Source organism: Bos taurus, chromosome 6 (genome assembly GCF_002263795.3).
Source record: "Bos taurus isolate L1 Dominette 01449 registration number 42190680 breed Hereford chromosome 6, ARS-UCD2.0, whole genome shotgun sequence".
NCBI lineage: Eukaryota > Metazoa > Chordata > Mammalia > Artiodactyla > Bovidae > Bos > Bos taurus.
The window spans coordinates 102,648,412-102,670,092 of NC_037333.1; the positions used below are offsets into that span (position 1 = coordinate 102,648,412).

At 48.5% G+C, this 21,681-nt stretch overlaps 1 protein-coding gene across 1 annotated transcript in view; it reads left to right on the forward strand.

Moving 5' to 3' along the window:
* Positions 1-21,681, forward strand: part of LOC523503 (epididymis-specific alpha-mannosidase) — a 45,530-nt gene that overhangs the window by 17,202 nt on the left and 6,647 nt on the right. Inside the window, 10 exon segments of the mRNA XM_002688412.6 lie at positions 5,760-5,958; positions 8,567-8,754; positions 12,812-12,950; positions 13,399-13,532; positions 16,011-16,244; positions 16,246-16,286; positions 17,604-17,795; positions 18,290-18,539; positions 19,665-19,775; positions 19,852-20,029. Of these exon segments, the coding sequence (XP_002688458.2) occupies positions 5,760-5,958; positions 8,567-8,754; positions 12,812-12,950; positions 13,399-13,532; positions 16,011-16,244; positions 16,246-16,286; positions 17,604-17,795; positions 18,290-18,539; positions 19,665-19,775; positions 19,852-20,029 (1,666 nt within the window).

Consider the following 21,681-nt stretch of genomic DNA (forward strand, 5'->3'; position numbering starts at 1 on the left):
GAAAGATGACACATATAGATCTCGTGAATTTATCTCTTTAGCCAGCTTGAGGGAGGGCACAGCAACCCACTCCAGTATTCTTGCTTGGAGAATCCCATGGACAGAGGAGCCTTGCGGGCTACAGTCCACAGGGTCTCAAAGAGTCAGACGCGACTGCCAGGCTCCTTTGTCCATGGAATTCTCCAGGCAGAGATATCAGAGTGGGTTGCCATTCCCTTCTCCAGGGGATCTCCCTCACCCAGCGATAGAACCCAGGTCTCCTGTATTGCAGACAGATTTTTTACTGTCTGAGCCCCAGGGTAGCCATCCTGAGAACCAATAAACTCTGATGGTCTCTTCACACTGGCCACTTCTAGGACTAATTTTGCCTGGGCTCACCTGTCAACGCCTAAAGAGAACTTTCTTTGCTCCTATTTCCTTGTGCCCATTAGAGTTGGACAGAGGTCTCCTCTGCAAAACTTCTGTGAGCCAGGAGCTACAAACTTTAATGTATGGAATCAGAGATGATAGATATTAGATTGAGTCTAAGATTTGAGATACACATGCAATGCATTTGAACAACTGTATGCATTGCATAATTTCATCTCAAAGTAAGACTTTGCCTCCTGCGAGCCCTGCCTCTTACATACATTCTCACTATAATTACATTTTATGTCAAACTTCAACAATGATAATTTAGAATACTGTGACTCTTAGGGGGAACTTTTTTATACTGCTGCTTTCTCTTAAGCATCTGCCTACGATGCGGGAGACCCAGGTTCCATCCCTGGGTCTGGAAGATCCCCTGGAGAAGGAAATGGCAACCCACTCCAATACTCTTGCCTGGAAAATCCCATGGATGGAGGAGCATGGTAGACTACAGTCCATGGGGTCTCAAAGAGTCAGATATGACTGAGTGACTTCACTTTCTTTCTTTCTTTCTTTTTTCTTTTCTTACTGAGATATAATTAACATATAACATAATTTTAGTTCCAAATGATTCCACACATGTAAATATTGCAAAATGACTGCAATAGATCTAGTTAACATCTGTCACCACACGTAAGTATAAAATATTTCCTTGTAATGAGAAGGTTAATATCTACTCTTTTCGCAACTTTCAGAAAGAGAACACAGCATTATTAGCGACAGTCACCATGCTATACGCTTATCCCCATGACTCATTTATTTTGCTTCTGGAAGTCTGTACCTTTTGACCCGCATCATGCATTTCCCTCACCCTCCAGCCCTCACTCCTGGCGTTCACCAGTTTATCTCTGTACATGAGCTTATTTTTCATGTTATTTTTTAAAAATTCACATATAAATGACGTCATGTGGCATTCATCTTCCTCTCTTTGAGCTCTTAGCACAACGCCCTCAAGTTCCCATCCATGTTGTTGCAAATGGAAGGATTTCCTTGTGTGTGTGTTTTTTTTTAATGGCTGAATAACCATTCATTCTGGATTCATCACTTGTAACAGATTTTGTCTTTAGGGTTTTTATACATATAATATCATTATATCTGCCAAAAGTTTTACTTCCTCTGTTCCAATTTGGATGCCTTTTTTCCCCTTGCCTAATTGCCATGGCAAGGATTTCCAATAATATGTTAGATAAAAGTGATAACAGTGAACATCTGTGACTTTTTCCTGATCTTAGAAGAAAGGCTTTTTATATATCATTCTGTATATATATCACATTTTCTTTATCTGTTCCTCTCTTTATGGACACTTAGAAGTGAAGTGAAGTGAAGTGAAGTGAAGTATAAGTGACTCAGTCATGTCCAACTCTTTGCAACCCCAAGGACTATTCAGTCCTTGGAATTCTCTAGGCCAGAATACTAGAGTGGGTAGCCTTTCCCTTCTCCAGGGAATCTTCCCAACCCAGGGATCAAACCTAGGTCTCCCGCATTGCAGGTGGATTCTTTACCAGCTGAGTCACAAGGGAAGCCCAAGAATACTGGAGTGGGTAGCCTATCCCTTCTCCAGTGGATCTTCCCGACCCAGGAATCGAACCGGGGTCTCCTGCATTGCAGGGGATTCTTTACCAACTGAGCTATCAGGGAAGCCCTGATGGACACTTAGGTGATTTCATATCTTGGCTATTTTAAATAATGTTGCAATGAACATGGTGGTGCAGATATCTTTAGTAATTTTGTTTTCTTCGGATAAATATCCAGATGCTCTCATATGTAGCTCTACTTTAAATTTTTTGAGGAACTGCCAGTCTGTTTTCCACAGTGGCTTCACCCCACCAGCTGATCCTCCCACCAACAGTGTAAGAGGGTTCCCCTTTCTCCTCACCCTCGCCAGCACTTGTTGCTTCTTCTATGTGACAGGAAACCCATTCTGACAGGTGTGAGGTGTGTCTCCTTGCGGTTTTGATTTGCATGTCCCTGATGATCAGTGATGTTGAGCATTTTTCCGTGTGTCTATCGGCCATCTGTATGTCTTTTTTGGGAAAATATCTATTCAGGTCTTTGGTTCAATTTTTAACCAGTTGTTTGTTACTGAGTTGTATGAGTTCCTTATGTAATTGGGGTATTAATCTTTTATCTGATATATAATTTGCAAATATTTTCCCCTGTTTGGTAGGTTGTCCTTTCATTTTCTTGAAGTTTCCTATGCTGCACAAAAACTCTTTAGTTTGATGTCATTCAACTTATTCATTATTTCTTCTGTTTCCCTTGCTTTTGGTGTCAAATACAAAAGAGAAATATCAAAATGAAACCCAGCAGGACCCTTCTCAGGGGCAGACTCCCACACCCTCCCTGTCCCTCACTTCTTGTTTGTAGAAAAGCTTTAGCTTCCTAGATCTTCCCTGAGTTCCCAGGAGCAAATTCAGTCAAAGAAAAGAGAAAATGAAGAGACAAAGGAATGCAGTAACAAAAGGAAGTAAGACTGGCTTAGGACCTGCAGATCCTCCAAGGACTACGGGCACTATCGAGAGCCATGTACTTGCGTCGTTCTGCAGACACAAAAACCCACACTAGGTGAAGGAAGTTGACTGTGTGCTGACCACCAGTATGTAGACCTCAGGTTAACTGGAGCCAGAAATACCATAACACCACCAACCAAGAAAAAGAAATTCCATGAGCTAATAACGCATGCTACAACCCTCACATCTAATGTTGCCTTTGAAAACTCTCCTTTGAAAGCCATTTGGGAGTTTGGATTGTTTGAGCATGAGCTGCCATTCTCCTTTCTTGGTGCACTGCAAATAAACTCTCTATCCATAGATACATAGATAGATAGATATAGATATGTATGTATACATATATATATATACATTGACCAAACCCAGTTATCAGTAGTTTGGCTTTGCTTAGCATGGCATGAGTGAACTGGAGTTTGGTCCAGCAACAAAGACCTCAGCAAGGAGATTACCACCTATGTTTTCTTCTAGGAGTTTCATAGTTTCAAGTTTTGTGTTCAATTCTTTAATCCATTTTGAGTTAGTTCTTGTGCATGGTGTTAGACAGTGGTCCAGTTTCATTCTTTCACATGGCATCCAGTTTTCCCAACATCATTTATTGTAGAAACTCTCCTTTCCTCATTTTATATTCTTGGCTCTTTTGCCATAAAGTAGTTGGTCATATATGCCTGGGCTTATTTCTGAGCACTCTGCTCTCTTCCATTGATCTACATGTCTCTTTTCATTCCAGTACCAGACTTTTTTGATTACTGTAGCTTTGGAGTACAGTTTGAAAATAGGGCAGGTGATTTCTCCAGTTTCATCCTTCTTTCTCAAAATTTCCTTTGATGTTCAGGGTCTTATGTGGGTCCACACAAATATTAGGATAGTTTGTTCTGTGTCTGTGATGAACATCATTGGGATTTTCATAGGGAGTGCATTGAAACTGTGGATTACTTTGTGTAATACAGGTATTTTAACAATATAAATTCTTTCAGTTGTGAACAGAAAATATCATTCCATTTATCTGTGTCTTCTTAAATTTCAATCATCAATGTCTTATAGTTTTCAGTGTACAGATATTTCACCTACTTGGTCAAATTTATTCCTAGGTATTTTAATCAGTCTGATGCAAAGTGGAATTGTTTCCTTGTTTCTTTCTGAGAGTCTGTTATTAGCGCACAGAAACACTAATAGGCAAGTGATTTTTGTATATTGATTTTGTACCTTGTATCTTTACTGGATTTATTACTGGTAACAGATTTTGTCTTTAGGGTTTTTATACATATATCATTACATCTGCCAAAAGTTTTACTTCTTCTGTTCCAATTTGGATGCCTTTTTTTCCCTTGCCTAATTGCCATGGCAAGGATTTCCAATAATATGTTAGATAAAAGTGATAACAGTGAACATCTGTGACTTTTTCCTGATCTTAGAAGAAAGGCTTTAAAAAATGTATTTATATTAACTGGAGGATAATTCCTTTACAATATTGTGATGGTATCTGCCATATACCAACATGAATTGGCCACAGGCATACATGTGTCCCCTCCTTCCTGAATTCCCCTCCTTATTCCCTCCCACCCCATCCCTCAGGTTGTTACAGAGCACCGGCTTTGAGTTCCCTGTGTCATACATCAAACTCCCACTGGCTATCACAGAAGAAAAGCTTTTAGCTTTTCATCAATGTGCATGATGTTAGCTGTGAGCTTGTCACATATGGCCTTTTTAAGTTGAGGCATGTTCCTTCCCTACCCACTTTGTTGAGCTTTATCATAATAGAATGTTGAATTTCGTCAAATGCTTTTTATGCGTCTCTTGAGTTGAATGTGTGATTCTTTCATTTTCTCAGTGTGGTGTGCAACATTGATTTGTGGATGTTGAACTATGCTTGGATCCCTGGAATAAACCCCATGGTGTAGTGTTTTTTGCATGTATTGCTGACTTTGGCTTGCTAACGCTTTTCTTTTTTTTTTTTTTTTTGAGGATATTTTCACCTATGTTCATCGAGAATATCAACCTGTACATTCTTTTCTGCAGGATTCTTTTTTTGTTTGTTTGTTTGCTGTCAGGGTAATGTTGGCCTCACAGAATAAGGTTGGAAACAATCCCTCCTCTTTCATTTTTTGGAAGAGTTTGAGCAGCACTGGTATTATTTTCTCTTAAATTTTTGGTAGAAATCACCAATGAAACTGACAGTTTCTGAACTTGTTTGTTGGGATGTTTTTTGACTTTGACTCAATTTTGTAACTGGTAATCAGTCTGTTCAGATTTCTTACTTATTCATGAGTCAGTCTTGGTAGATATATAGGAATTTACCAACTTAATTAAATTTTGACAACCTTTTTAAAGATGAAATTAATGGCAATAAACATGAGCAACCTATTACCATTGTTATTTATACTTAGTATGTTGTTACTATTAATGACATTAGTAAGTAGTAATACTGATGGAGTCTAACAAATGTTCAGGGAGTGAAATCAGTTAGAAAGAGGAAGACTGCATGATCTCACTTATATGTGAATTCTTGGAAAAAAAAAAAAACAAACTTATAGAAAAAAGAGGTGATTCGTGGTTTCCAGAGGTGAGGTTAAGGTGAAGACGAGTTGGGGAAAGGTGCTGGAAAAGTACAAATATCCAGCTATATGATAAACCAGTACTAGGGGTGTATGTTATAACATGATAAAGAGAGTGGGAGAGAGAAGGAAGCACTCAGGGCATTGAGCTTGCCAGCTGACTTGGAAGGTTATTGGCCCCCATGGGGAGTAGGAGGGTGGCTTTGGGGGTTGAAGGGGAATTCACCCTGTTTAGTTTGGGCTCTGCTCCCAGAAATGCAAGGCGCTGCTTCTGTTCTCTGGCCTGCAGGGGTGCGACAGGCAGTTCTTCAATGCCTCGGTGCAGTTTGCCAACATGGACTATCTAATGGGCTACATCAACAAGCATGTATCCCAGTTTGGTGTCCTGATGGTGTACGCCACGCTGAGCGAATACTTCCAAACTCTGCACTCTGAACATGAGCCAGTGCAGGTCCGAGACCACCGTGACTTCCTGCCGTATTCTTCAGGTATGAGCCTCTGGGGGTAGAGGTGGTGATCCAGGGAGTTAAAATGTCTCCAAACGCAGTGTCTGCTCAGCCCTGAGCTTGGAGCCTACTAGGGGGACTGGGGGAGATATGGGCGCTGCTCGCACCTACCTGACCCACCAAGGTACACAGCCTGGTCCCAGCACGTTGAACCTCTCACCAGGGTCCACACTCAGCAGGTTCCTGTCTCTATGCCCTTCACTACAGTGCTCCCTGTGGGAGTGCTCTCCTCCCACCCTCTCTTCCTGGAAAGTCCTCATTGCCTTGTAGAGTCACCTCCTCCAGGAAGCCTTCCTGACTTTAAGGCTAGATCCCTTGGCCCCTCTTTGCCCCCAGGGCCCCGGTTTTCACTGATTACCACATAGTCCTTATTGGGGAACCTTGTCTTCCTCAAGCCTGTGTCCTGGAGTCTGGGATGGTTTTGGTCTAAGGGGTGAAAGGTCTTGGGGTGAGCCTTCTGCCTGGATACATGCATACCCTGGGATCTGTCCTCTGTCAGGAAGATAAGGATGTTAGTGGTGCTTAGTGCCTCAAAGATAAAAATGAAGTGAGAAGGAGGAGAGCCCTTAGCCTAGTGCCTGACCCAAAGAGAGGGCACAGCAGATGTTGCCGTTAATAGTTTATGATAGCATCTCAGTCACGTGGGGTAAGGTCCCACTTGTGACATGATCTGGGCAGTCCCTCCTAAGGAATCTTAGTTCAGGGCCTGCCCAGAATCAGCACCACTCTCAGGCCCAACCCCACTGTCCCCTGTGCTGAGCTCCTTGCAGACTTGGCTCCCCTATCTACAAGCCAGGAAGGACTTTTCCACACACAGCCTCCCACTGACAGCTGGGGAGACAGAACCACCCTCCACACCCCAGCCCAGGGCCTGATCAGGACATCAGTAGGGAATGTTTTTGGCCAAATGGTCGAATCCTCTGCAACCTTGATTGCATAAAACCCCGGAGTCCTTCAAGGAGCCTTGTCCTCCTGCTCCGTCTTTGCACAGAACGAGAAACCAAGAGGCTGAAGAAGGTATCAAGGTTGGAAAGGGCCCAGGTTCCCATGAGCCAGGACATCCCAGGGACACGAAATCAGGCCCTGCCTCCAGCCAGCTTTGCCCAGCCCCAGGTCCATGCTGGGATCACTCAGCTGGAGAGGTCCTCATTATCAGTGAAGTGGGTTCCCGGAGGACTGAACCCACATGGCAGTTCAATTGTAAATACTTCTTTTCTCATTTCCTTCCCTTGCAAAGAGACACCAGGATGGGTCCCCACTGAGAGGGGTTGGTTCCAGTCTGGGCACTGCCCTGATTCCCCCAGACCTGAGTTGGTCGTACCTCTTGGGCTTTGGTCTCTCATCTGAGTGGTGAGAAGGGGAAGCTGTTTAGCTCTCAGGACACCTCCTGGGAACCTATGATTAGGGTAGGACTGGCTTCTCCTCCCCTAATGGGAAGTAGGAGGGGCTACATGGATGTGGGTGGGACTCCAGCCCAGGTGGAAGTGGATACCTCTATGTAGGCCTGGTTACACTTGAGGTGGGAGGGGATACAAGGATGTATGTGGGGTTATGTTGAGGCTGGGGTAGGGGGCGAGGGGGGAGGAAGTCTATGGAAGTGGCTGCATCCTGGTGGAAAGGACACAGATAAGTCCTGTGGGTGGTGGAGTGGGCGTGGCTACATTGGTGATTCCTGGAGGAGGTGCCATTTAATCAGAGACTGGACATCAGAGAGGAGGCTTGGGTCCTGATTGGAGGACAGTGGGATCTTGACAGCCTTGGCGGGTTGGTGCTGAGCTTAGAGCTGAGGCTATGGAGGGGCTGTGCCTGACCTGTCCACACTCAGCGTGGGGGAGGCCCTGTGTGGAGGACCCTTGCATCTGGCCCCACAGCGGCGATCCTTCCCCAGGCCACATGGCTACCCCTCCTGGTCTGAGCCAGGTCCTTTGAGGGAAGAACAGGGAATGGGAGCACAGCCCAGCCTGGGGAGGAGGCAGGAAGCAGAAATAATAGGGAACAGTGAGCCACCTGCTGAGACACAGCCTGTCCCCAAGGCGCTCAGCCTTTGTCCTTCCCCCACCACCCTTGTCCTCTCAGTCCAGGGTCAGGACAGTAGTTCCTGGGCTCTCTCATCCCTCCCATCCCTCCCTGAAGGCAGCCAGAGGGACCCCACTGAAATGCAGGCTTCTCCAGGATCCTGACACACAGGGGCTGCCAGCACTCCAGGCCTCTCCCCTCTGGGTCCTGTCCTCCTGGCCCTCATCCCACTCCCTCCTCCCCTGAAGTCCTCCAAGACCTTTGCTCACAGGCTTTCCCAGGGTCCCACGCTCACTGGGCTGTCTTGTCCCCATCACAGTCCTTCAGTACCCAGGCCTCTCCAGGCTTGGCCCAGCCCAGCCTGACCTTGCCACCTGCTTAGCTCCTCAAGGGCTCCTGGGCAGTTGCTTGCCTGGTTGGAGCAGGAGCCCTGATATCACCCCCAACCCAGGTTGCCTCCCCAGGTAACCTGGTAGGAGTCTACCCTTCACTAACACCATCTTCCTCTGTCTTCCAGGATTGAGGCTTAGGGGGCTCCAGGACATCCTAGCCACTACTGGCCTTTTTCTCCTAGATATGTTTCATTCCTGGACCGGGTTCTATGCCTCCCGAAGTGGGCTCAAGGGGCTGGCGCGGCGAGCCAGTGCTCTGCTCTACGCCGGGGAGTCCATGTTCACACGCTTCATGTTGGCTCCACACCGGTTCCTGGACCGGGCCTGGGGCCTGCAGCAGCTCCAGAAGCTCCGCTGGGCGGTCTCCGAGGTAACACCACACCTCTCAGTGGCAGGAACAGGATGGGACCCTCCTGGGTGTGTGCTTCCCCCTCCCTAGGCCGCCAGATCCTCCCGGTCCCCGGTCACTACAGGTCCACTTGACAGATGAGAACACTGAGGTCACCTTGGGTCCCAGGACCTGTGCATGATGAAGCTGCATCAAGGCTAGGTCCCCAGACTTCCACCTGTGGCTTCAGTGAGCTTTAGAACCAGGTTCACCCAGAGGGTAAAGGGCAAAGTGGAGCAGTATTGGTGCCCAACCGTCCTGTGCAGGTTCAAATCTCATTTGAGCTGTGTGGCCTCAGGCAAGTGACTTTCCCTCTCTGAGCCTGATTCTCTCCCTGGATAATCAGAAGCCCCTGTCCACCTAGACAGGTGGCAGGCAGTTGAATATGATGATACATATAAACTGCTGATCTCAGTGGCTGCCACAAAAGAAGATGTCCACAAATTTCCATCTCCACTTGTCCCCCACTATACTGATGAGAACCAAGAAGTGCTAAAACTTGTCTCCAGTCAGAAATGTGCCACACTGGCCATGACATTCATAAAGAGAACTGTTGGCAGGACTAGTTGTTGTGCATGTGGGAGTGGGGTGGGTGGGGAAACGGATTGACTTTCCCAACCATCAGAGCGGGGACAGACGTGGCTTCACCCCATGGAGATGGAGACTCAACTCTCTTCTGTGAGGAAGAGGTAATATTGCCCCTGTAGGATGCAGACGAGTGTCAAGGTCATGTACAGAGCATGTCTGGAGCAGGTTAGAAACTTATGGGATGACTGGGCCATGGAGGTGAAGCTGGGGAGTTCAGCTCAGTTCAGTCGCTTAGTCATGTCCAACTCTTTGCGACCCCATGGACTGCAGCATGCCGGCCTCCCTGTCCATCACCAACTCCTGGAGCCTACTCAAACTTATGTCCATCAAGTAGGTGATGCCATCTAACCATCTCATCCTCTGTCACCCCCTTCTCCTCCTCCTTCAATCTTTCCCAGCATCACGGTCTCGTCTAATGAATCAGTTCTTCGCATCAGATAGCCAAGTATTGGAGTTTCAGCTTTAGCATCAGTTATTCCAATGAATATTCAGGACTGATTTCCTTTAGGATGGGCTGGTTGGAACTCCTTGCCGTCCAAGGGACTCTCAAGAGTCTTCTCCAACACCACAGTTCAAAAGCATCAGTTCTTCTGTGCTCAGCTTTCTTTATAGTCCAACTATCACATCCATACATGACTACTGGAAAAACCATAGCTTTGACTAGATGAACCTTTGTTGGCAAAGTAACGTCTCTGCTTTTTAATATGCTGTCTAGGTTGGTCATAGCTTTTCTTCCAAGGAGAAAGTGTCTTTTAATTTCATGGCTGCAGTCACCATCTGCAGTGATTTTGGAGCCCCCCAAAATAAAGTCTGTCACTGTTTCCCCATCTATTTGCCATGAAGTAATGGGACCGGATGCCATGATCTTAGTTTTCTAAATGTTAAGTTTTAAGCCAACATTTTCACTCTCCTCTTTCACTTTCATCAAGAGGCTTTTTAGTTCCTCTTCTCTTTCTGCCATTGGGGTGGTGTCATCTGCATATCTGAGGTTATTGATATTTCTCCCAGCAATCTTGATTCCAGCTTGTGCTTCATCCAGTCCAGCATTTCTCGTGATGTACTCTGCATATAAGTTAAATAAGCAGGGTGACTATATACAGCTTTGACATACTCCTTTCCCGATTTGGAAGCAGTCTGTTGTTCCATGTCCAGTTCTAACTGTTGCTTCTTGACCTGCATACAGATGTCTTGGGAGGCAGATAAGGTGGTCTGGTACTCCCATCTCTTTCAGAATTTTACAGTTTGTTGTAATCCACAAAATCAAAGGCTTTGGCATAGTCAATAAAGAAGAAATAGATGTTTTTCTGAAACTCTCTCACTTTTTTCTATGATCCAACAGATGTTGGCAATTTGATCTCTGGTTCCTCTTCCAAATCCAGCTTGAACATCTGGAAGTTCACTTGTTCACATACTGTTGAAGCCTGTATTGGAGAATTTTGAGCATTACTTTACTAGTGTGTGAGATGAGTATAATTGTGCAGTAGTTTGAGCATTCTTTGGCATTGCCTTTCTTTGGGAGTGGAATGAAAATTGACCTTTTCCAGTCCTGTGGCCACTGCTGAGTTTTCCAAATTTGCTGGCATCTTGAGTGCAGCACTTTCACAGCATCATCTTTTAGTTTTTGAATGAGCTCAACTGGAAGGAATTCCATCACCTCCACTAGCTTTTTTCATAGTGATGCTTCCTAAGGCCCACTTAACTTCACATTCCAGGATGTCTGGCTCTAGGTGAGTGATCACACCATTGTGATTATCTGGGTCATGAAGATCTTTTTTGTACAGTTCTTCTGTGTATTCTTGCCAACTCTTCTTAATATCTTCTGCTTCTGTTAGGTCCATACCATTTCTGTCCTTTATTGTGCCCAAACTTGCATGAAATGCTCCCTTGGTATCTCTAATTTTCTTGAGTACCCCATGAACAGTATGAAAAGACAAAAAGATAGGACACTGAAAGATGAACTCCCAAGGTCGGTAGGTGCCCAATATGCTACTGAAGATCAGTGGAGAAATAACCCAGAAAGAATGAAGAGATGGAGCCAAAGCAAAAACAACACCCAGCTGTGGATGTGACTGGTGATGGAAGTAAAGTCCGATGCTAAGGAACAATATTTCATAGGAACCTGTAATATTAGTTCATGAATCAAGGTAAATTCTCCTGTTTGACAGGAGATGGCAAGAGTGAACATTGACATTTTAGGAATCAGCGAACTAAGATGGACTGGAATGGGTGAATTTAACTCAGATGACCATTATGTCTACTACTGTGGGCAAGAATCCTTTAGAAGAAATGGAGTAGCCATCATAGTCAGCAAAAGAGTCCGAAATGCAGTACTTGGATGCAATCTCAAAAACGACAGAATGATCTCTGTTTGTTTCCAAGGCAAACCATTCAATATCACAGTAATCCAAGTCTATGCCCTAACCAATAATGCTGAAGAAGCTGAAGTTGAACAGTTCTATGAAGACCTACAAGACCTTCTAGAACTAACACCCCAAAAAGATGTCCTTTTCATTATAGGGAGAGGACTGGAATGCAAAAGTAGGAAGTCAGAAACACCTGGAGTAACAGGCAAATTTGGCCTTGGAATATGGAATGAAGCAGGGGAAAGGCTAATAGAGTTTTGCCAAAAGAACACACTGGTCATAGCAAACACCCTCTTCCAACAACACAAGAGAAGACTCTACACATGGACATCACAAGATGGTCAATACCGAAATCAGATTGATTGTATTCTTTGCAGCCAAAGATGGAGAAGCTCTATGCAATCAGCAAAAACAAGACCGGGAGCTGACTGTGGCTCAGATCATGAACTCCTTATTGCCAAATTGAGACTTAAATTTAAGAAAGTAGGGAAAACCACTAGACCATTCAGGTATGACCTAAATCAAATTCCTTATGATTATACAGTGGAAGTGACAAATAGATTCAAGGGATTAGATCTGATAGACAGAGCGCCTGAAGAACTATGGACAGAGGTTCATGACATTGTACAGGAGGCAGTGATCAAGACCATCCCCAAGAGAAGAAATGCAAAAAGGCAAAATGGTTGTCTGAGGAGGCCTTACAAATACCTATGAAAAGAAGATAAGCGAAAGGCAAAGGAGAAAAGAAAAGATATACCCATTTGAATGCAGAGTTCCAAAGAATAGCAGGGAGAGATAAGAAAGCCTTCCTCAGGGATCAAGCTGGGGAGGGTGCCTCTGAAAGTCTGTTTTCTGTCCCAGGTCAGGGAGTCAGGTATAGGTTTTCACAAGGTCTTCAAAGTTGGGCAAGTCCATCAGCCTCTCTGACCTCAGTTTCCCCTTCTGTAAAGTGGGGGGAACCCCCACCTTCTCCACTAGCACCTGCTAAGAGGGAAAGAGAGCCCATGCCCAGTGGACCCCAGGAGGGCAGGTGCTGAGCAGGAGCAGGTCCTGACCGCACTCTTGTCCTGCTCGGGGTGGGGACACAGGTCCAGCACCACGAAGCCATCACCGGGGCTCACACCCCCAAGGTGAGTGACATGTTTGTGGGGCGCCTGAACAACGGGATGCATGGGGTGCAGAAACTGATGTCCGCCATCGTCCAGGACAGGTTCCCAGCCCACACAGGTAAGCAAGGCCCTTGCTGGGAGCCCCTGCAGTCTGGCAGAGTCTAGGCCCCTTTCTGAGAAGAGAGCTTCTGGGACCAGGGAGGGGGCCTGATCCCCTGAGCTTCAGACTCTGAGTCTCCATCCAGATGAGTCACCAGGCCTTGTGCAGGTGATTCTACCTCTCTGGACCTCAGTGTACTCACCAGGAAATTGGGCTGACAGGGAGAGATGGGTGAGGAGTACATGGACCCTCAGCTTCTGGAGGGACACCCCCACCCCACATTTGGGAACCGGGACAGCGCCATGAACAGAGTGTGGCTGCATGCCTGAGGTCCCGTGTCTGTCTGTCCCTCTTCCTGGAGTCTGCAGGGTTGGTCTCACCTGCCTCAGTTTCCCTTGTTCCAAGGGGCACCCAGGTGTGTGGAGTGTCTCACACGGCAGCAAGTAAACCTCTTGTGTGTGTGCAGGCCTTGAGCCTGGGGGATACGTTGCTGTGATCTACAACCCCCTGGCCTGGACAGTCACCACCATCGTCACCCTGACTGTGGACTTCCCCAAGGTCAGCGTCACAGATGAGTCAGGCCACCCCGTGCCTGCACAGGTATGGGCAGGAATCCTGCCTCGGTTGCACTCGCGATTGCTGTCTCTGTTCTAGGCAGGGACCCCTGAGAAGTGAGGGCCATTTTAGTGAGCAATGACAACCCCACTATGAGGACATTGTCCTCAGGGTCAGTGGGATCCACCCAGGGCACTGATCCTAGGCTTTGGCATCTGATTTGGCCCGAAATCCCTTCTACCATCCCCAACCTGGGAGGTCTCCTGGTGTGGGCTGCATGGGTGACATCTGCCCATACAATATTATAAGGGCTTCCCTCGTGGCTCATATGGTAAAGAATGTGTTTTCTGTGCTGGAGACATGGGTTTGATTCCCCCTGGGTCAGGAAGATCCCCTGGAGAAGGAAATGGCAACCCACTCCAGCATTCTTGCCTGGAAAATCCCATGGACAGAGGAAGCTGGTGGGCTACAGTCAGACACAACTGAGCAACTAACACTTTCACTTTCATAATATTATCAAAATTCCCACTTTGTATAGGAAAATCCATGCAGAGTCTTACAAGCTGGTCTTTATGGAAGTGCTTTGTTAGGGGCTGGGGGCAAATTCCTGTCTTGGCAACACCCGCATCCAGTATGAGTGGGTGGTCCCGCCCCACCTCCTCCCAAGACCTGGAACTGGATGTGGTCCCAGACAACACCCTACTTGTCACCCAGCTGACTCTTCCTTGGGGAGGTGGAGAAGGTTCTGCCATCAGCAACCTTTCAGCAAACACTCCTGAACGCCCACTCTGGGCCCCTGGACACTGGAGGCCCCATGGATTCAGGAATCAGACACAGAACTGGACAGTTAAGGCATGGAGTGAGGACCTAGCAGTCCAGGCAGTAGTCCTTAACTGAGACCGAGAGGAAGGGTTCCTCTGACATTGATGGGTGTTGGTTTGAGCAGACTGAACACATAACATCCCCCTCCCCAACAAAAAGCGATACCCACTAAGAGTAAACGCTCTTAAAGATGATTGAACACCTACTATGTGTCAGGCCTTAATCTAGGTGCTGGAGAAAATTACCAAGCCAACAAAAGTCCGTGCCCCCTGGGGGCTCATATTCTAGCAGGGGGATCCAGACAGGAACAAAATAAGAAGGCAGAGAATGTGGCCCAGGATAACTGTAGTGGAGAAAAAGCTTCAGGACACGTTTGGGGGTATGGGTGGGGCAAGATGCCTGCTTTTGTTCACAGAAAGGCCGAATTGGAGGGTCTATTACTGACCAGGGTGAATGTGTTAGTTGCTCAGTTGTGTCTGACTCTTTGCGAGTCCATGGACTTCAGCCTGCCAGGATCCTCTAGCCATGGGGTTCTCCAGGCAAGAATACTGGAGTGGGTTGTCATTTCCTTCTCCAGGGAAATCTTCCTGACCCAGGGATTGAACCCAGGTCTCCAACATTGCAGGCAGATTCTTTACCATCTGAGCCACCAAGGAAGCCCCACTGACCAGGGTACTTGACATTCTTAATTAAAAGAAGTTGATCAGAGGCCAGACCAAGAAATTCAGGCAAGATTTATTGGGGCCCCTGCGGCAGCATGGAGGCAGGGCGAAAACAAACAACAGCTTCCCTTGCTTGCTTGTTCTCCAAAAGGGGAGCTGGCTCTTTCTATGGGGTGAGGGTAGGGGTGTGCTCAGGAGTTGGGTCGGAGGGGTGGCTGAGGTGTTTGTCCACCCCTTAGGTGGTGGTGTGTGCAGGGCCCATGTTTTTGCTCTGACCCCTGCTTTCCCTCCAGACTTTTTTTTCTTTAAAAGTGACAGTTAAGTTTTTTGGGGTTTTTTTGTATCTTTTGTCCAGAATTTGCCCCCAGCTGGGCATGTACGTGGTTATTTTTGGTCCCATACAATTTCTTTGTGTTTTGTTGCTAGAGGAGAAGTGTGTCCAAGCATTGCAGAACTGCAGCAAGGAGGCCCAGGTCCCAGTCCATCTTATAAGGAGCCACATAAATTTGCTAATAGCCCCCACCCTACCACAAAACCCCCATCAGAAGCCCAGAGATGGCACCTGTTCCCTAAAGAGTCAGGGGCCTCCCTGCATGGACCCAGAGTCCTCATCCTGTCCCTAAATCAGATAACTTGGAGATAAGGAAAATCCTGGAGGGATGACCTGAAAACCTCCCTCCTCTGGGAAATTGGAGGATGAAGAGACAAGAGAGCTCCCTCCAAAGAGGAGGCCCTCTGGGTCGAGGGAACAGCGTAAGAGAGGCAGGAAACAGCAGGGAGAGTTGGGAAGGAGGGACGTTGGTTTTTCAGCCCCAAAGGAGAAGGGAAGGAGGAGGGAGAAGGGGCTGGGCTAGGACCCTGTTGAGCAGAGAGGATGCAGGAGGGGAGCCCAGCTCAGCCCAATGATGGATGACCCTGCTGCCCCCCTGGGGAGCAAGCACTCCATCCAAGAGATGTGTAAGCCCAGGGTTGCTAAGGAGACTGAGATGTCTTCCCCCCGTGACATCCGTCCTGTGATCCTGTCCCTCTGGCCTTGCAGGTTCAGAACTCAAAGGAGATGCCATCTGTCTATGACCTGCTTGTGCTGACCACGATCCCAGGACTCAGTTACCAGTATTATGTCATCAAGCCCAGCAGGAGGGCCAAGGGGGACACTCAGGTGACTGAGGCCACGATGGCCAACACCAAGCAGTTTGGCCGCAGACCCAGGAGACATGACTCAAGTGTGGGCAGGCGCCTGGTGCACGTGGAGAATGACTGCTACTCCGTGTTCCCTGGACAAGGACACCAACCTGATGCACAGCATCTGGGAGAGGTGAGGTGCAGCCGTTGCTGCCTCAAGCCCAGGAGGGTCCCGGAACCTGGGCAGGTAACGCCCCACCTGCCTCTTCACTTCCTCACTGGCATGGCAGGGACGTGATGCTCGTGAAGACCCTTGCTGTGTAGCCAGCCTCATTTCTAGGTTGTGTGAGTCTAGGCTGGGCCACAAAAGCAACCAGGACCCACAGGATCCAGCATGGGAGGTCAGCAGAGGGTGTGGGGGCAGCAGAAGTGGGGTACAACCCTAGCACATGTGAGCCTCCCTGGTCAGGCAGGGAAAGCTGAAGCCTGCAGGCTGGCTTTGGGCTCCGTCATCACTCAGGCCCCACATCCCTTCTGGGATGCCCCTGAAGGGCCGGCTCCAGCTCGCCATCCCTTTATGCCCACCCACGGGTACCCCACAGCCAAGCCCCACCCCCGCCCAGCCCTTCCCGGGAGTGTCCTGCTGTCCATCTGCCTAGTGTCTATGCGTCTTCGGGTGCTTTAGGCTCAGGTGAGGGAAGTGTGCTTCTCACCCGGCTCCCTCACCTCCCAGTAGGGGTACAGCCAGCACCTGCCACACAGAGAGGGAAGCCTGTTGGAATAGAGAGAGACAGGGCAGCTCAGAGGAGGCTTGGCAGGGACGAGACACCAGAGCCAGGCCTGAGGCCTTGCAGTCTGCAGGGAATCCGTGGGTCAGACGAGTGGACAGTGGTTCCTTAGAAGGACCTGCCTGTGCAGAGGCCTGAGGGGGGCAGCCACCATGTGCGCAGACCACCCCAGGGCCAGTTTGCTGGAGGAGGGCCTTTGTTCTTCCATATATGACAAGCGTGTTGATATATTTCACATACCATACAAGTCACCACATTACATCGTACATGTCTGTGCTGTTTCCTGTGTTCACAGAGGTGTGCAGGAAACTCCACAGTTTTCAGATATTTCCATCACCTCCAAAAAGAATCCTCATGTTCCCCATTTTCACCTCCCCCAGGGCCCTGGCTACTGGAATCTCCTTTCTGTCTCTCTGGATTTGCCTCTGTGGGCATTTCCTGCAATGGAATCACACCACCTGGGATCCTTTGGAGACTGGTTTCTTTCACATAGGATCCAAGATTCATCCACATGGCAGCAAGGATGAGAACCTCATTCCTCTTGAGGGCTCAGTAATATTCCATTGACAGATATGCCACCCAGGTGGCCACTACAGAGGCCACTTCTGTTCACTCCTGGTTCCAGGCTGGTGTCTGTATAGAGGCTTGTGAGCCTGGTTCCCATCAGAGGGATGGGACATCAACAAGAGGATAACGCTCTTTTCTCTTTCCCACCACTGCAGGCAGAGTAACCAAACCATACAAGTGACCCAGCAGTTCATGGAGTACGAGGCGAACGGTGATGAGGATCAGGGACCCATTTCCGATAACTATGTGTTCACGTCCAGTGAAACCGCGAAGCCAGCGTGGGAGACTGTGGGAATGGAGATCGTCGAGGGGGAGCTCGTGACCGAGATCCGGCAATACTTCTACAGGTGAGGTCGGCCCCTCTGGTTGTGCCCAGCACAGGTGGGTGCTCATGGGCAGGTGGATGGTGAAATGTGTCTGCTCCTGACCCCCAGCTCCTGCACCTGTGTGCACACACAGTCCTATCTCAAAGAAAGCCCGGTGCAGACATGAGTTGGTCCAGCCTCTGCAGTCCCAGCTGTCTCTGCCTGTGCTGTCACCTTGGTGGCAATAAGTCCAGAGGTGGGCCAGTAGCCCGTGGTGGAAATGACATTACACACCAAAGCAGTTCTTGTGTTTTCATTAACAGAAGAGAAATAAACCACCCAGGCCTGGCCAGATGCTCCAGGCCTTCAGGGAAGGGGGTGTCCTCCTGTTTATTGCCCAAGAAGCCCCTCTGCCCACATGGCCCTGCAGGAAGGAGGGAGGGGGGAAACAGGAGGAGATGAAGGTAGGAAAGAAGCAGGGACAGGCGTCCGGAAGTCTCCCCCAGCTTGACGTATCTCTTCTGCTCCTCCTCCAGGACGGTGAATGATAGGGACCCTACGTACACCGTCTACTCCCGGCTGGCCCGAGGGCCCCCGGGCGCTGACGGGGAGCTGCTGTGTCATCGCATAGAGCAGGAGTACAGGGTGGGCCCCTTGGAGCTGAACCGCGAGGCCATCTGGAGGACCAGCACCAATCTCAACACCGCCCGGGTCCTCTACTCCGACAACAATGGGTACCAGATGCAGCGCAGAGCCTACAAGCACCATGAAAACAACATCGCCCGGGTATGCTCTGTGGTGCCCCGTGGTCACAGGGTCCACAGAAGCAGTTCTGATGGCACTTTGCCAGAAGACTGGAGGGACCCCCTTTAGCTCCAGCGGCAGAAGCCTCCAGAGCATCTCCCAGAATCTTTGTCGCCCATGTGTGCTGTTAGGGGCTGAGACCCAGCTTGTTCAGACCTGAGGTCAGAGCTCTGGTGCCCCCACATATAAGGCAAGTCCCTGAGGTCCACTGTGGGCACCGCGTGCCCTCCTCTGTCAGAGGACTGACCTGCTGGGATTGCTCTGAGGATGAAGCAGATGGTGCCTGTCCAGGCCTGAGCAGGTGTGACCCTCCTTTGCTGCTCTTAGTCGAGCCACTGCTTGGTTGCCTGGGAAACCGCACAGGCTGATTTCTGAAATCAGTTCAGCTCTGAGATGCTTTGCCCCCAGCAGCGTGACCTGGGGCAAGTCTCCTGGCTTCCCTGGGCCTCGGTGCTCTCCTGGGAAAGGGGGTAACCTCCACCCAGTGCTGTGTGATCAGCAGGGATGATCCAGGAGCAGTGCCAGGCTGGGCACCTCCTGAGCCTCAATCCATGTGAGTTCTTTCTCCTTCCAGTGGGGAATGTGCCCCTCCCTGCTCTGTTGAGTTTCTGGTCCCTCTCATCCCTGTTGGCTGGTTCTCACCCGCTGTGGCCTGGGCTCCAGAGAGTCCAAGGCCCTCAGCCCAGGACATCTTGCTCCAACAGAGCAAAGGGTGTGGACTGTGTGACCGCTTTCCAGCCCAGGCTTGAGCCCTTTACTATCGGGCAACCATTAGCCTATCTCAGACTGGACGGACACACAAGCCTTCATTCCCTTCCTGCCACAGTTTTTCAGGAATGGTTTTGGAGCCCCTTTTACAGGTGGGGAAACTGAGGCTTGGGCAGCCTGAGTCCCCCAGCTCGTAAGGTCAGGAAGCAGTGGAGCTGGATTTGAATCCCAGGGCGTCCACCTCACAAGTCAGAGCCCCTCCCCCCCACTACCAGTGTCGCCCTGAGCTGCCGCTGTGCCTGTGGGGGAGGCTGGTGGGGGCCCGACGGAGATGCCTGATCAGGTGGCCCCCTTGGCCCATGACCATGACCACCACTCCGGCAATATTTCTGTCCACAGAATTACTACCCCATGACTCAGTCGGCCTTCATCCAGGACAGACAGAGCAGGCTGGTGCTGCTGTCGGAGCAGGCGCACGGCGTCTCCAGCCAAGGGAGCGGGCAGATGGAGGTAGGAGGAGGCCCCTCTGGTCACCACGGGCCTGCCAGGGGCCAGGCAGGGCCTGTCGGATGACTCTTCCCTGCAGGTCATGCTCCATCGGCGGCTGTGGGCCCTGTCCGTCAACGTCACGCTGAACGACACCTCGGTTGTCCACTCGGTGCTCTGGCTCCTGCTGGGACCCTCGACCCTCACCAGGGACCTTGGCCAGAGGAGTGGGGTGGCGCTGCAGCACAGACCCATAGTGCTGATTCGAGAGCTGAGCGGTAAGAGGGCCGCCTTTCAGTGCAGCTGTCATCCCTGCGTGGGGGTGAGTGATGGAAATGAGCTGGTGCCCCCAGGAGTCTGAGCTCCTTTGGGGCAGGAAGGGACCTCAGGGACCTCAGATTCAACTCTTTCATGTTAAATATGGACAAACTGAGGTTCAAAGAGGGTCAATGATTTAAGATCATACAGCTAGTAAGGGTAGATTTGGGACTCATCCATATCCCCCTGTACATCTTTTCCCTGATTCTCCTCCTTTTTCTCCCCTAATGTATCTTTCTCTTTCTTAATATGACGTTTCTCACCAAGTTATTTCAAGTCTTCTTTATTGAAAAGAAGAGTTTTATCTAAATCCAGATATTCTGTCAACAGGTGAGGGTGATTCTAATTCCATGTTCTGATCTGCAACATATATGAGTTGTCTCCACTGAGACTTCTGTAGATAAACATCCTTACAGTGTGATATCTTTATTGAAATAGGTGAACATAAAATGCATTAAACAATGATTCCATTTAAAGATGCTGCTATGGAGAAGTCTTAAAAAATTAAAGACCTAAATCCAATATGTGGGGTTGCTCATTTTCACTACAGGCATACCTCAATTTATATGCTTCCCTTTACTGAGCTTTGAAGATATTGCTTTTTTATTTTTAACAATTGAAGCTTTGTGACAACTGTGCATGGAGCAAGTCTATCTGCATTATTCTTCCAATAGTATTTGCTAAGTTCACATCCATGTGTCACATTTTTATAATTCTTACAATATCTTAAACTTTTTCATCATTATTAAATTTATTATGGGGACCTGGAATTAATAACCTTCGATACTGTTATTGTGAAAAGATTACAGCCCAAAGAAGGCTCAAAGGAGATATTATCTTTTTCAGTCAGTTCAGTTCAGTCACTCAGTCGTGTCTGACTCCTTGCGACCCCATGTACTGCAGCACGCCAGGCCTCCCTGTACATCACCAACTCCCGGAGCTTACTCAAACTCATGTCCATACAGTTGTTGATGCCATCCAACCATCACATCCTCTGTTGTCCTCTTCTCCTCCTGCCTTCAATCTTTCTCAGCATCAGGATCTTTTCCAGTGAGTTGGTTCTTCGAATCAAGTGGCCACAGAATTGGAGCTTCAGCTTCAGCATCAGTCCTTCCAATGAATATTCAGGACTGATTTCCTTTAGAATGGACTGGTTGGATCTCCTTGGATTTCCCTTGGACTCTCAAGAGTCTTCTCCAACAACACAGTTCAAAAGCATCAATTCTTCGGCGCTCAGCCTTCTTCACAGTCCAACTCTCACATCCATACATGACCACTTTAAAAACCATAGCCTTGACTAGATGGACCTTTGTGGACAAAGTAATGTCTCTGCTTTTCAATATGCTGTCTAGGTTGGTCATAACTTTCCTTCCAAGGAGTAAGCGTCTTTTAATTTCATGGCTGCGGTCACCATCTGCAGTGATTTTGGAGCCCCCCAAAATAAAGTTTCTCATTATTTCCATTGTTTCCCCATCTATTTGCCTTGAAGTGATGGGACTGGATGCCATGATCTTAGTTTTCTGAATGTTGAGCTTTAAGCCAACTTTTTCACTTTCCTCTTTCACTTTCATCAAGAGGCTCTTTAGTTCTTTTACACTTTCTGCCATAAGGG